Consider the following 14,379-nt stretch of genomic DNA (forward strand, 5'->3'; position numbering starts at 1 on the left):
GTTGCTTTATAAGAAAGCCCTCCGCAAAGCCAGAACATCTTACTATTCGTCACTGATTGAAGAAAATAAGAACAACCCCAGGTTTCTCTTCAGCACTGTAGCCAGGCTGACAAACAGTCAGAGCTCTACTGAGCCAACCATCCCTTTAACGTTAACTAGTAATGACTTCATGAACTTCTTCACAAATAAAATTTTAATCATTAGAGAAAAAATTACCAATAATCATCTCACAGATGTAATATTATCTACAGCTACTTTTAGTACCATCGATGTTAAGTTAGACTCTTTTTCTCCAATTGATCTTTCTGAGTTAACTTCAATAATTACTTCCTCCAAACCATCAACGTGTCTTTTAGACCCCATTCCTACAAAACTGCTCAAAGAAGTCCTGCCATTAATTAATTCTTCAATCTTAAATATGATCAACCTATCTCTAATAATCGGCTATGTACCACAGGCCTTCAAGCTGGCTGTAGTTAAACCTTTACTTAAAAAGCCATCTCTAGACCCAGCTGTCTTAGCTAATTATAGGCCAATCTCCAACCTTCCTTTCATATCAAACATCCTTGAAAGAGTAGTTGTCAAACAGCTAACAGATCATCTGCAGAGGAATGGCTTATCTGAAGAGTTTCAGTCAGGTTTCAGAGCTCATCACAGCACAGAAACAGCTTTAGTGAAGGTTACAAATGATCTTCTTATGGCCTCTGACAGTGGACTCATCTCTGTGCTTGTCCTGCTAGACCTCAGTGCTGCGTTCGATACTGTTGACCATAATATCCTATTAGAGCGATTAGAGCATGCACTGTAAAAAAGAAAATGTTGAGAAAACGTAAAATTTCAAGGCAACATGATGCAAGAGATTTTTGAGTTTTCTCAACTTTTGCCAACTGTTGTTGACTCAACTAAGATTTACAAGTTCTGCCAACTTGGATCTTCTTGTTCACCTAATTAGGATAATCCTGGAAGTCTAACGAAGAAATTCTGGTTTCAATGCCATGTATTTCTGCCTTCACCAAACACAGATATTCTTGTTGAGTAATCATACAATTCTTACTCCAGTGAGTTGAAAATTTACCTATATAAACAAAGGAAAATGTATGTTGTTATTATACTTGAAAAAACACTTAATAGATATAGAATAAAACAAAGCACAATTCAATGTTATCTAAAAGCTTATTTATTTTGTTCAACAGTCTTTTCAGTACATTTCAGAATGTCATGGGTAGTAGGGTGAATTTCTGTTAAAAAAAACAAAAAGAAAGAAAAGAAATGAAATGACAAACAAACAAAAACGTGTTGCCAGTTTCTTTTGGGTGCTTTGAGCACCCCAGCAGAGACGTTAAAATTCCAGAGTCCAGAACCAAAAAAGAAAAGTGTCCAGCAACTTAATAATTCATGCACACACACCCTGACCGTCTTGTAAAAGCTGAACATAACTATTGCACATTAAATAGGGTAGTGCCACAAACGATTGCCTATGCACCCAGACATTGACATTTTACACAGGCTTACTATGATGAACTATGGAAGTTAAAAGTTATTAGAAATGTTACCATCAATGAAGAGGAAACTAACACTATAACAAATCTTTTAAAATACTACAAGACAAATTTTCACCATATATTCTCAACAATACAGATTCATCTGACTAAAATTTACATTTCGAATAATGATTTATCCACTTCACCTTCATATTGTCCGACCAGGCCAAAATAAGATGGCCTGAATTGCTTCAAAGGTAAAACTCATCTGCTTTGGATAATCAATGTTGAGGGCATACAGAAGGCCAAAGAGGTGTGCCAGGGCAGTAGAGAGATCTGGAATGTTATGTAGCACAATGTCCCCTTCCAACACAACTGCATGTTCTCGCACAGACGTATCGGCATCGTCATCTTGTAGGATGGTGAGGATGGCAACTGATGCACCGTTCAACACTGGTTCCAAAATGTCAGTGTCCTGAAGAAAAGTAAAATATGAGTTATTGAAAGCTAAGAAAAACTAAAGACAAAACAAATTTCTAAAGATTTTAACTTTAACCTCTATACCATGCTGGTCGTTTGACCCATGGAGGTTTTAAGAAGAAAAAGCTTATTTTCTTTTAATTAATGCCACCTTGTGAGTTTTGTACAAAAATATTTTCTGCTATGGAACAACCACTAACAATGCCCAGCAGCTGCTCAGCAGAAAAAAAGGAGTGAGAGTTATGACAACTGCAATCCCCACTATAAAATTATCTGGACTGCACTGAGAAAGTGTACATTTCCATTTTGGATAAACTCATCCTTTAAAAACATCTCATAGCAATTAGTTTTACTTGCATTACTTTTTTGTACTTACTAAGCACTTCAGGAAAACCTCTGTTGCATCTTCTCTTGAGGAAAATGGGCAGGCCTCTCAGTGCCCGTTGGACACAGTGTTGGATGTCTAAAGAGTATTCAGTGGAAAACAAGAATTTCAATTAGTGAAGTAACATGGTGTACTATACACAATGCAAAATCAGAACTCTCATAGTAATGAAAGTAAAGCACAGGTCAGACCCAGCAACACGCAAAACGTACAACCCCCCCCAACAACACCATGTTAACAATTTTACTTTCGTTTTACAAATTAAATAAAATACTGCCAAATAAGAACAAAGCAATGACTCATGACATTCATTTTTACTGACATATCCACTGATGTGTTTTGTTTGAAGCCAACATCTTTTTCAGTTTCTGTTAAGAGAAAAGTATACTCTCTTCTAAAAATGTCAGATAAAGGAGCACTTCACTCACCTGTTCATCAAGTTTATCCAGGAGGTCTTCCATCTCCTCACCAAGAGCTCCCTTCTTAGACCAGTACAGTTTCAGCAGGCCAGGCACAACTTTGTCAAGGGATGCATTGAAGGTCCCCAGGAGGTCTTTGCTTGTGATCCGATGAAATGTTCAGATATCTAAACAATACATTCACCAAAATATTGTCATTTATTCAGCACAGAAAATTCCTGGGTAGCCGTCTTGGACAGTCTGCACCATGTTATATGCCTGACTGTGTTATCAACAGCAAAACCTACTTCAAAAATCTCTCATGAATACGTCTTTTACACAGGAATAGAAACACCCCCCCACAAAACCCAGTATCAATATGAAAATACATATTATGTTCTAAGTTGCACCAAAATCTGTGACCAATCAGATTCTGTGACCTGCCTTAGTATTCTTTCCCTAACAATCTCAGACTATAGAAGTCCTATTTCTAGCACAAAAAGAAAAAAAATACATGCTAAGTCAAAATTATGAGATTGCCTTTCTGTTTCACAATTTCGATTTAGCATGGGGACTCTTTTCTTGTACTGGGAGAAATGTTCAGGGTAAGGATTTCAATATAACACTGGCAAGGGCCTTGACTGGAGTGGTAGCACAAGATAATAAAGTTGGCCAATGCATTACCCCAGCAAATACCGTACTGCTTCAATATAAGTATAAATCATGCCCAATTTGAATAATAATTAAATTATAAATAAATTAGGACAGTCTTACCTCCTCAGAGGAAAACAGCGCAGGTCATCTCTCCTGGACCTCAGATACCATAGGCTGACACTCCACGACCTCTCTCCGCCTGAGAGAAAATGTTTGCAATAATGAAACATTTCAATATAATGTAGAAAAAAAATGAGAAAAAAAAGTTACGGATTGGACTCCCCGATCCTTACTGCGCATGTGCAAACTCGGACCATACAGATCGCGTCTACCAGTGGAATTGTACATAAAATCAATACTCCACCAACAAAAAGGCTCTCAAAACAATACAATACTTTCCACAGCTTTGAAGGATGGGTCAGGTGTATCCTTCGTGGCCCACCCTATGCCAGAATTCATAGCGCGGCCCAGCCGATTCTAGTTTCAAACAATGGCGGCAGCCACTTAGTTTTAATATTACTCTTATTACTCTTTCTGGGTCACAAAGTAAACTTTTAAGGTATTTTCAGGCGAGAATGTAGCTGTGTAAATTTCAAATATCTGCTCAGTTTATCAAGACAACACATTTTTGCAAAAATGCTTCTACGTTTTCGGAGACGTCTGTTACCACCAGCTTCGATAGCTAGCTGGGGATTCAAGGCTCGCTAGAGCAGCGAGAACAGCGAACTCCTGGCATATCATTTTCAACCCCCCGCGCGGTCCTTCGCTAGCTTAAACATGATATATAAGTCCCTTAGATGACTTAAATATGTTATTGTTTGGCTTTTTTTCAGTGCTTTACTCGTTCCACCCTCCTGGGTCCTCAGGAGGATGCAGCCTAGCGCTTGTAGAAAATCCTAATAACAGATGTCGTTAGCTTACCTGCTAGGGCAAATGGCCGGCAGCTCCCGCACCTGTCCAAAAAATGGTCAAATAATACACTCCAACTTCAGACCAGGTCAAATCCGTAATGGTCGAAAAATTGTAATTTTCATCCAACTTTGGCCACGTTTGTTCAAAGTTTCTTAGCAGGTTTTCAGTTCAGAACACATCGACAAACCACTATCACACAGTCTGCTCAGACTCGTTTGGTCTAGTTCAAACTTATTCAGACCACGACGTGTGCCAGTCACCTACGGGGTTTCCCACCGGTTCCCAACTCGACTCAAAAAATCTACTCAAAAGTTGATAATCTTTGTTATGCTCGCTAGAAAATCTTAGTTAGGACAACAATGGAAGAAATTTGTTGGGCAGACAAGCTATTTTAGGTTGTAAATGGAAAGTTTTATTTCTAAGTCAGTTTAATTTGAAAACTTTACTCAAATCAACAATTACTAGTTATCGTTTTTACAGTGTGCTGTAGGTATTACAGGTACTGCGCTGCAGTGGTTTGTATCATATCTATCTAATAGACTCCAGTTTGTACATGTAAATGGAGAGTCCTCTTCACACACTAAGGTCAATTATGGAGTTCCACAGGGTTCAGTGCTAGGACCAATTCTGTTTACATTATACATGCTTCCCTTAGGCAGCATCATTAGAAGACATAGCATACATTTTCACTGCTATGCAGATGACACCCAGCTCTATCTGTCCATGAAACCAGGTAACACACACCAATTAGTTAAACTGCAGGAATGTCTTAAAGACATAAAGACCTGGATGGCCGCTAACTTTCTGCTTCTTAATTCAGATCAATCTGAGGTTATTGTACTTGGCCCTGAAAATCTTAGGCTACGTTCACACTGCAGGTCTTAATGCTCAATTCCGATTTTTTGATCAAATCCGATTTTTTTGTCTGCTTGTTCACACTACACATAAAATGCGACATCAAACGCTCTCCAGTGTGAACGCTCAAAGCGGCCCGCATGCGCAAAAGAAGATGTCACACACAACGCGCTCTGTTTAGACCCAGAGCAAACAATATTGTTTGACTGATGGCCCTTAATATAAAGACTTCGGACTTTATGTTTCCAGATTTTTGCTTTAAGTTATTTTGTTATTTACATAATAATGTAAATAACCTAATAATGATCCTTTTTGCTGTTTTAGAGGAGCGGTGCTTCTAAGGATAGCTGCAGATTTCTGTCAGAATCTGCAGAAAATACAGTAAAAATAAAATGTTCACATTTCTCCAACGTTGTCTTCCCAACAGTTTCACCGGATGGTAGGAAATCGTTCGCGATGTCCTATTGGGCGCTTCTCCGGCGCTGATAATTGGCGTCTGTCCTGTGTCAGTGATGTAAAAGACGGATTTAATGCGACTTGACCGTTCACACAGCAGTTGCTTTCTAAAACATCGGATACGTATCGGATTCAGTACCACATACGAAAGTGACCCAGATCGGATTTGAAAATATCGGATTTGTGCCGTTCACACTGTCATACCAAGATCGGATACGGGTCGCATAGGGGCGAAAAAATCGGATTTGATGCGCTTTCGCCTGCAGTGTGAACGTAGCCTTAGAAACATGGTATCTAACCAGATTCTTACTCTGGATGGCATTACCTTGGCCTCCAGTAACGCTGTGAGGAACCTTGGAGTCATTTTTGACCAGGACATGTCCTTCAATGCACATATTAAACAAATATGTAAGACTGCTTTCTTCCATTTGCGCAACATCTCTAAAGTTAGAAATATCCTGTCTCAGAGTGATGCTGAAAAACTAGTTCATGCATTTATTACTTCCAGGCTGGACTACTGTAATTCATTATTATCAGGATGTCCTAAAAACTCCCTGAAAAGCCTTCAGCTGATCCAAAATGCTGCAGCAAGAGTCCTGACAGGGACTAGAAAGAGAGAGCAGATTTCTCCTGTTTTGGCTTCCCTTCATTGGCTTCCTGTTAAATCCAGAATTGAATTCAATATCCTGCTCCTCACATACAAGGTCTTAAATAATCAGGCCCCATCTTATCTTAATGACCTTGTAGTACCATATCACCCTATTAGAGCACTTCGCTCTCACACTGCAGGCCTACTTGCTGTTCCTAGAGTATTTAAAAGTAGAATGGGAGGCAGAGCCTTCAGTTTTCAGGCCCCTCTTCTGTGGAACCAGCTTCCAGTTTGGATTCAGGAGACAGACACTATCTCTACTTCCAAGATTAGGCTTCAAACTTTCCTTTTTGCTAAAGCATATAGTTAGGGCTGGACCAGGTGACCCTGAATCCTCCCTTAGTTATGCTGCAATAGACGTAGGCTGCCGGGGATTCCCATGATGCATTGAGTTTTTCCTTTCCAGTCACCTTTCTCACTCACTATGTGTTAATAGACCTCTCTGCATCGAATCATATCTGTTATTAATCTCTGTCTCTCTTCCACAGCATGTCTTTATCCTGTTTTCCTTCTTTCACCCCAACCAATCACAGCAGATGGCCCCGCCCCTCCCTGAGCCTGGTTCTGCCGGAGGTTTCTTCCTGTTAAAAGGGAGTTTTTCCTTCCCACTGTCGCCAAAGTGCTTGCTCATAGGGGGTCATATGATTGTTGGGGTTTTCTCTGTATCTGTTATTATAGAGTATACTGTACAATATAAAGCGCCTTGAGGCAACTTTTGTTGTGATTTGGCGCTATATAAATAAAATTGAATTGAATTGAATTGAATTTGGGGGGAGGGCAAAACATTTTAAAAAAAATCCCCACTGAATTGCACTGCACTGAGAGAAAGAGAGACAGATAGTGAGAGTTATCCCCCATTGGACTGGCATGGTTTTGCTGGCCTAGAATCTTTAGGTGCCAACAGAGCTGAGAATAGCAGAATGAGGAAAATAGTGCGAGCCCATCAGAGTATAGTACACAACCAAGCATGCTTGCCACGAGGACATGATGAGGGTCAGACCACAGGTCAGTTTCTGTCTTTTTTTTTAATCCTCTTTTACATGTTTTAGTGAGCTTTAGCACTAGTAATGCTTAGGTTCACAGATCACTGACATGACATATAGCAGGTATGCTCTATCACGGGATGGTTGCAAAAGTATCAGAGCCTTGGGATGCTAATTACTGTAGGGCAGCAGGAAAAGACTGCAAAGAGTTGTTCTTCCTATACTGTTCGGTTATCAGGAGAGATGCTGTTGTAGTTATTACAAACAAAGCCACCCAGACGTAACCCCCAGCACTATAAATATGGCTGATACATAACATATTCTGGTGTACTGACACTGTCAATGTATAAGCATAACTTTAACACTGTAGTCATTACACAACTTGTACATTTTGATTTTAGTGCTTATCCTTGTTTAGGTGAATGAAAATATAAATAAAATGTTGTTTTAATGGCTGATAACTATTCAATCATTGCTTAAAATTAGGCCAATATTTTTACAGTTAACTTATTTTTAAGAAGTTTAAACTGTGAAGTTTGGGAACTAGCAGATGAATCTGTATTCTATGGCAGAAGTGGGACTGAGTTTCTGTCTCAGTGTGTTTAATCTGCTTATTATGAAAATCTATCACAATAAAGAAAAAAGAAAATATATAATCCAAATCAAAGTTTACAGCAAATGTGGTGAATTGTTATTTCTGCAAGTTGGGATGGAAGAGTTGCCCTGGTTCATATCTTCCAGCTGGTGTACTTATCCATCTTTAATGAGTAATTAAACATAATTGTAAATGTGCCTCCTGCTACCCTTACCCGACCCACACACTTTTTTTTATCAATAACTATGGAGCCAGCAATATTACCGTCTATAGAAGTTATTTGTAATCATCTTTGCTCCAGCTGTTCCTCATGCCAGGAAAATGATCAGGAATTATTTATGACTTCTCAGTAATTTTCACCCAGAACTGTCCACTGGGCCATTCCTGCCTTTGTGGATTAACACTCACACTCATCTTTGTCCAACTGTCCAAAGACGCGCCTGTGGGTTAAGTGGTGATTCTGAGCTGCCTGTGGATGCCGGGTTGTAATGCACAGTATGAATACATGGATAAAAGGTGCTATAAAATGCCAGTCCGTTTCCATTATCGATTTCACTACGTGCTTAAAATGCAGTGCAGAAAATGTATTTAGATTAGTTTATTTATCATATTCTTAAATGATTTATTTTCCTGATCAGTGACTTCTCTGCACTCCAGCTCTCTCTCCTCATGAAAAGCTAAGCGTGGCTGATGGGATCAATCACCTGTAACTGACAGCATATTGCAGGCTGTGTCCCACAGCCATAGCACGGCCCGAGGGCTGCGTGTCCCACATATTACACAACATTACGGCCCAGTGCTGAGAGAAAGGATCCTTCATATTCATTCAAGCACGCTGCCCCTGCGGAAAATAGGTTTTTAGAACATGTGACGTCACGTGCCTCGATCAGGGTTGATTTTTTTCCGAAGATCGTGTGTTGAGAAGATGGATTTCCACATGTGACTCAAAGGTTAGTGTTGATACAGCAGAAGCAAATGCGTAGATCCTGCTAGGCATGTGCTTAGCAAGTTTCCTCCCCATGTTCAAAACATTCTGCAGTTTCAAAATACAACACATCTGTCTTTTCAGCTACTTTATTTTTAATAATAGGCCACTGTATTCATTTTAACTGAGATCTAAAGCGGAAAATTTGAAGGAAATGTAACATTTTCTTTAGGCTAATTCCAGCCATTCTAGCTACAACTTCTACATTTGGAAGAAAAACAGTTTGTCAGACTTTCTGGGCACATACCGGAGGAGAAGATGCACACTGCTATATTTAAAAAAACAAACAAACAAAAACAACAACAACAACAACAAAACATATTTTGGAAGTAAAAAAAAGATCAGTTGCTGAGCAAAATGGCACTACCTGATCTTCTTAAGGTATTTTTTCTTAATATGTCAAAATATGTGTAGTTATTACAGAAGAAGTGTCAATTAACCTGCAGAGCTGAAGTCACAAACACTGCAGGCCTGGGGCCCAGAATCAGCCTGTCAAAGACCCCAGTATGGCCAACTGGACAGCTTCAGAAAATGTGAGCTTTTAACTGTTTTACAACTTTTCATATTGATAAACACCTCTCCTATTCCAGTTTATATCACACAAAAATAATTAACTAAGAGATAAATGACAGAAGAATTCCTGTTTTTCTGTTTTTATCTACTACTTTTTTTATTTTTCTTGTACAGCGAGTCCCCAGTTATAAGAAAAACATTTTTAAAAAAAAAGACATATTCTGTGAATTAATGAAAACTTTATATTTATGATTACAGGCTAGTCTGGCCAGTGAATTGGCTCACATATGATGTAAAATAAATTTCACATCCCTCCTCTAACACTTGTGACTGGCTCAAAAAGTCAGTGTGTCCTCCCAAAAAGCATGTTTACAGTATGGGATGACCGCTTTTGCAATGTTGTCACCCTTTAGAGCACAGGTATCGAACTCCAGGCCTTGAGGGCCGGTGTCCTGCTTGTTTTAGATGTGTCCTTGATCCAACACAGCTGATTCAAATGGCTAAATTACCTCCTCGACATGTCTTGAAGTTCTCCAGAGGCCTGGTAATGAACTAATCATTTGATTCAGGTGTGTTGACCCAGGGTGAGATCTAAAACGTGCAGGACACCGACCTTCGAGGCCTGGAGTTCCCTGCTTTAGAGCATCGAACTGTTTAACTGCAAGATGTTGGTGCTTCAGTCTTGGTGAGTGAAAGTATAGTAGTTAGAAGATAAGTGTGTATTTGTGATACATACATAATTTTTGGAAACATTTCTGCTGTTTAGCTGATAACTTAGCAATTCATGAAATGTAGTCAGTTCTGTCTAGAAACAAAGTGGCAGCTAAAGTCCGCTGTGACGTCACATGTTTCACAGATCAATAGTTGACGTGTACTCAACTTCAGGAGAAAACTATTCACAAGTGGGTCTGTGACTCTGAAATAGTCACATAAAATGGAAACTACAGTACATTTTCCTGGCTAACTGGGTGCATAGTGGGACATCTTAACAGTTTTCCGGTGCTCTTCCGGGAAGCTGCAGATATGTGTCTGGAAAACAAAATGTTGTCATCTTAATCTACAATCAAAATAAAAAAGAAATACTTCGGGAAAAGACATATAAATGTATATTTTAGCAACTGTGCTGCATTTACTGAATTAAAAAACCCGAAACAAATAAAAACTGTACTTTGAGATTATTTTGAAAAGCCTGACAGGAACCATCGATGCTTATTTCGGCGAACATAACCAGGCTCACCTGCTGCAGCAGAGCTTTGGGTCAGCGAGTGGGTGAGCGTCTCGGAGGTACCTGCGGAGGACCAGCGTGACCGAAGGGCTCGTCTCCTCTCAGTATCACACACGTTTCCACGATGAATGGTCTGAGTGTCGCCACAGCGGTCCAACACTTCTGGAGGAGACGGTGTCTGGAATCGTGCGCTGGCACGGCTTTTTAAAGCCTACCAGCCACCATATTTTCAGGGGCGACGGACCCCATCAGGAAGCACCGACACTTCCAGCTCACCTTGCCCGGCGATGGAGGTCCGCCGTTGGAGGCTTGGGAGCTAGGGGGGAGGGTAGAGGGGGAGGGGGAGGGGGGGTCGGCCGCAGTTTCGCCAAAATTACGACGGGAATCCGGTACAGCTCCCTGTCTCCCGGCAACGGGAGAGACCAGCGGCCGCTCGTGATGTCTCGTGCCAAGGAGCGACTGAAAGGCGGGAAGGAGACCAAGGACAGCGTCACCCTGCTGCCCTGCTTCTATTTCGTAGAGGTGAACATCTGTCCGTCTGTTACGATGTAAAAGGTTCTGCTCTCAGTGCCTGGGTCTGTGCTGCTGAAGTGGGGACGGTACGGGGGGGGGCAGCTGGTGCAGGTGCGCCTCACAGATGCCCTCCTGGGAGCAAGCAAACACACTCATTATGACAGACAAATCACCTGTGAAATTGTTCTGGATACGTACTGAGGATGCTTTTTGCTCTTGGTTGGCCAGGCAGGCTGTAATGGTATAGCAGTGATGTTTACCTGATGTTTCTGAGGCCAGTGACTCTGCATCCTCTGTTACAATTCCCTTTGCATACAGCAGATTTGTTGGGGACAAAGATTTGAGATCAAATGTCGTCAGTGTGCAGATATCGTTCATGGCTCACACGTTGATCAGAGCCAGTGTGGAGAGTGAGGAGAGTCCAGATTTTAATGCTGCACTACTGCAGCTTACTTTCATTGTGTTTTGAATAATCAGGATTAGCACATTAGCAGCCACAGGTTAGGGCTTTAGTCTGTTCCCGACAGATCAGTGCGAGGCTTGGACTTGCACAGTCATTTCTCTCCTCTCCTGGGCTAAAACCTACTGCCATCATGCTGCATTTAGTTTATACGCCCACAGACTGTGAAGCAGCCTTCTTCCCGTAGGCTCCACAATCTGCGGCGTTCTTCTAGCAGCATTAAAAAGAAGACATCTCTGTTTTTAATAATAATAGCAGTAATGTTGGTTTTGGCCGATTAAGGCTGTCTTTGTTTATAGTCAGTATTAGAAATACAGATCAAGAACATGGTGATAATATTTCCTCTGTTGCTTCATACTGTCAGGTTAGTGCATACAAAGATGATTTATTAGCCTAACTTTACACTAAATTAAACATCAGCCTAACTTCTGCCTGCTTGTCACCATGTCTAATAATGGATTGGATTTCATATAGCGCTTTTCAAGGCACCCAAAGTGCTTTACAATGCCACTATTCATTCACTCTCACATTCACACACTGGTGGAGGCAAGCTACTGTTGTAGCCACAGCTGCCCTGGGGCAGACTGGCAGAGTCAACACCAGTAGGCGGTAGGGTAAAGTGGTGAGCCCGGGGATCGAACCGGCAACCTTCCGGTTGCAGATACGCTTCCCAACCCCCTGAGCCACAGTCTAAGGTGTTTACATCTTAAATCTGTGCCAGCAGTGCTTTTGTTCCCCAGTCACAATTGTGCTGCACCAGGAAAATGACATTTTCCTCAAGATTTGGACAACAATGTGAACATGTCGGGCGTAGACTGGGCTGTGTTGCTGCTCAGACTCTACGTACACACCAGGAATGGAGTTTCGATTTTACTTTAACAACCTACTGAGACTGTAGACAGCTAAGAAACCATCTGACTGTACACAATAAGATGCTTTCCATGATGAATCAGAATCTGATGGACTGAGGTGCAGCCCCAAACCCTGACAGAGCCTTTACTGTGTTTTACAGATGGCTGTTGACACTAACTGTAGTGCCTTGCTCCTGACCTCCTCTGTACATATTGATGGTTTGACCCAAAGTTTAGGATGCATCTCTCTATAAGATCCCTTCCTGCTGACTGTCAGTCCAGTTCTTGTGTCTTTTCTCTCCGTTTCCCTTTGTAAAGGATGGTTTGGCCCAGGTGCATCTCTCAGGTCATGATTTAGGTCTTTGCTGGATTTTTCCCCCCATTTCTTAATGTTGTGAATTTTGGATACCGTTCATCTCCTGTCGACAGATTTCCACTTGTGCTTTTTTCCTTCACTTTTTTAAGGACACCGTGCACACCATATGGCAATATGTCAAGTTTTCAGACACAAGGGAAGGTGAAACGGCGAGCAGAACCAGCATACTGTTGGTGCAGAAATATTCCACCAACAATGTCGGTCAAATTGTGTTTTCTCATGTGTTTTTGAGACATGCCTGCAAATAACAAAGATAATTTATATTTGGTTGTCTGTTATGTGTAGACACAACACTGGTTCATCCTGTGAATTTGGTGCATATGCTTGATGTTTATGCATGAATAATAGTTATGTCATAGTTAGGGCTGCCACGATTAGTCGACTAGTCACGATTACGTCGACTATTAAAATCGTCGACAACTAATTTAATAGTCGACGCGTCGTTTGAAGCTTTGTAAGATCCCGAAAGACGCAGGAATAAGTAGTAGGATTTAAGAGTGTAATGACAGACTGAAACAGAAGATGGCAGCACTGCATGTACAAGGACACCAGCTGCCGTTAAACCCCGAAGAAGAAGAAGCTGTGTCCCAGAATTAATAGCGCGGCCCTGCTCAGTTTTCAACAATGGCGGCAGCTAGTTAGTTTTAATATCACTCTTGTTAATCTTTCTGGGTCATAAAATAAATGTTTAACATATTTTCAGGCGAGAATGTAGCTGTGTAAACCTCAAATATCTGCTCAGTTTATCAAGACACCACATATTTTCAAAAGCGCTCCGACGTTTTCGGAGACGTCTGTTACCCACCAGCTCGATAGCGAGCCGGGGTTCAAGGCTCACTAGAGCCGGTGAGAACACCGGACTCCCGGCACATCATTTTCAAACCCACCGCCGTCTTTCGCTACTCAGGTTAAACATGATATATAAGTCACTTAGATAACTTAAAAATGTTATTGTTTGGCTTTTTTTAATATTTTATTTGTTCCTGAGTAAATCGGTTTGGCTGAGATTTAAGTTATAGTTTTACACAGCTGAATAAACGTCAAGCAGACGACTGAATATCAGAAGTGTGAGATGCTCGAGAATATACTCCGGTGTCAAGGAGCAGACGGCTGAGTTTATTAAACTCCACCGAGACAATCTGCAAATTTCATTAAAATTTAATAAACTATCATCTTGTCTTTATTTTTAGTTAGCACATACCTTACACACTTCAAGCTGTAAGCTAATGATAGTTATACAAGAGCAGACGCATGCTGGTGCAATAAGCTGTACGTTTTACGTCCAATGGATGCATGATCTGATTAGTCGACTAATCGCAAAAATAATCAGTGACTAGTCGACTATCAAAATAATCGTTTGTGGCAGCCCTAGTCATAGTTACATGACTTAACAAACAAAAATCATTCCTCTGATAATGTTCAGGTACAAGGACTGGACTGAAAATGAACGACAAAGCGACAAATGTTCCAAGAGAATTTTTGACAAACCTTCTGCAAACTGCTGCTGAAGATCGCTGATGTATTTATCAACACAGCGTCAAATATGAGTAGAATTATTTCTTAAAATCTGCTAATAAGTAGCAACTAGAATATATTGATATATATTAA

The 14,379-nt window shown here is 40.7% G+C and overlaps 1 protein-coding gene and 1 long non-coding RNA gene across 3 annotated transcripts in view; one reads left to right on the forward strand and one right to left on the reverse strand.

Moving 5' to 3' along the window:
- Positions 1 to 1,586: 1,586 nt before the first annotated feature.
- On the reverse strand, positions 1,587 to 10,618 carry LOC109195356 (uncharacterized). 2 transcript variants are annotated; one of them, XR_003214809.1, is made up of 5 exons: positions 10,584 to 10,618; positions 3,519 to 3,597; positions 2,775 to 2,932; positions 2,338 to 2,424; positions 1,587 to 1,956 (listed from the first exon to the last, which is right to left on the reverse strand). It is a non-coding gene; the product is annotated as an uncharacterized LOC109195356 (long non-coding RNA). The 2 variants fall into 2 exon arrangements; XR_002056985.2 differs by lacking the exon at positions 10,584 to 10,618 and adding an exon at positions 4,320 to 4,767 and having other exon boundaries at positions 1,597 to 1,956.
- plppr4a (phospholipid phosphatase related 4a) overlaps positions 10,570 to 14,379 on the forward strand; it is a 59,221-nt gene continuing 55,411 nt past the window's right edge. Inside the window, exon 1 of the mRNA XM_019348312.2 lies at positions 10,570 to 11,093. Within this exon, the coding sequence (XP_019203857.1) occupies positions 11,010 to 11,093 (84 nt within the window). The 5' untranslated portion in view covers positions 10,570 to 11,009. The remainder of the gene's footprint in view (positions 11,094 to 14,379) is intronic.

The sequence above is a fragment of the Oreochromis niloticus genome, linkage group LG18 (genome assembly GCF_001858045.2).
Source record: "Oreochromis niloticus isolate F11D_XX linkage group LG18, O_niloticus_UMD_NMBU, whole genome shotgun sequence".
NCBI classification, from domain to species: Eukaryota; Metazoa; Chordata; class Actinopteri; order Cichliformes; family Cichlidae; genus Oreochromis; species Oreochromis niloticus.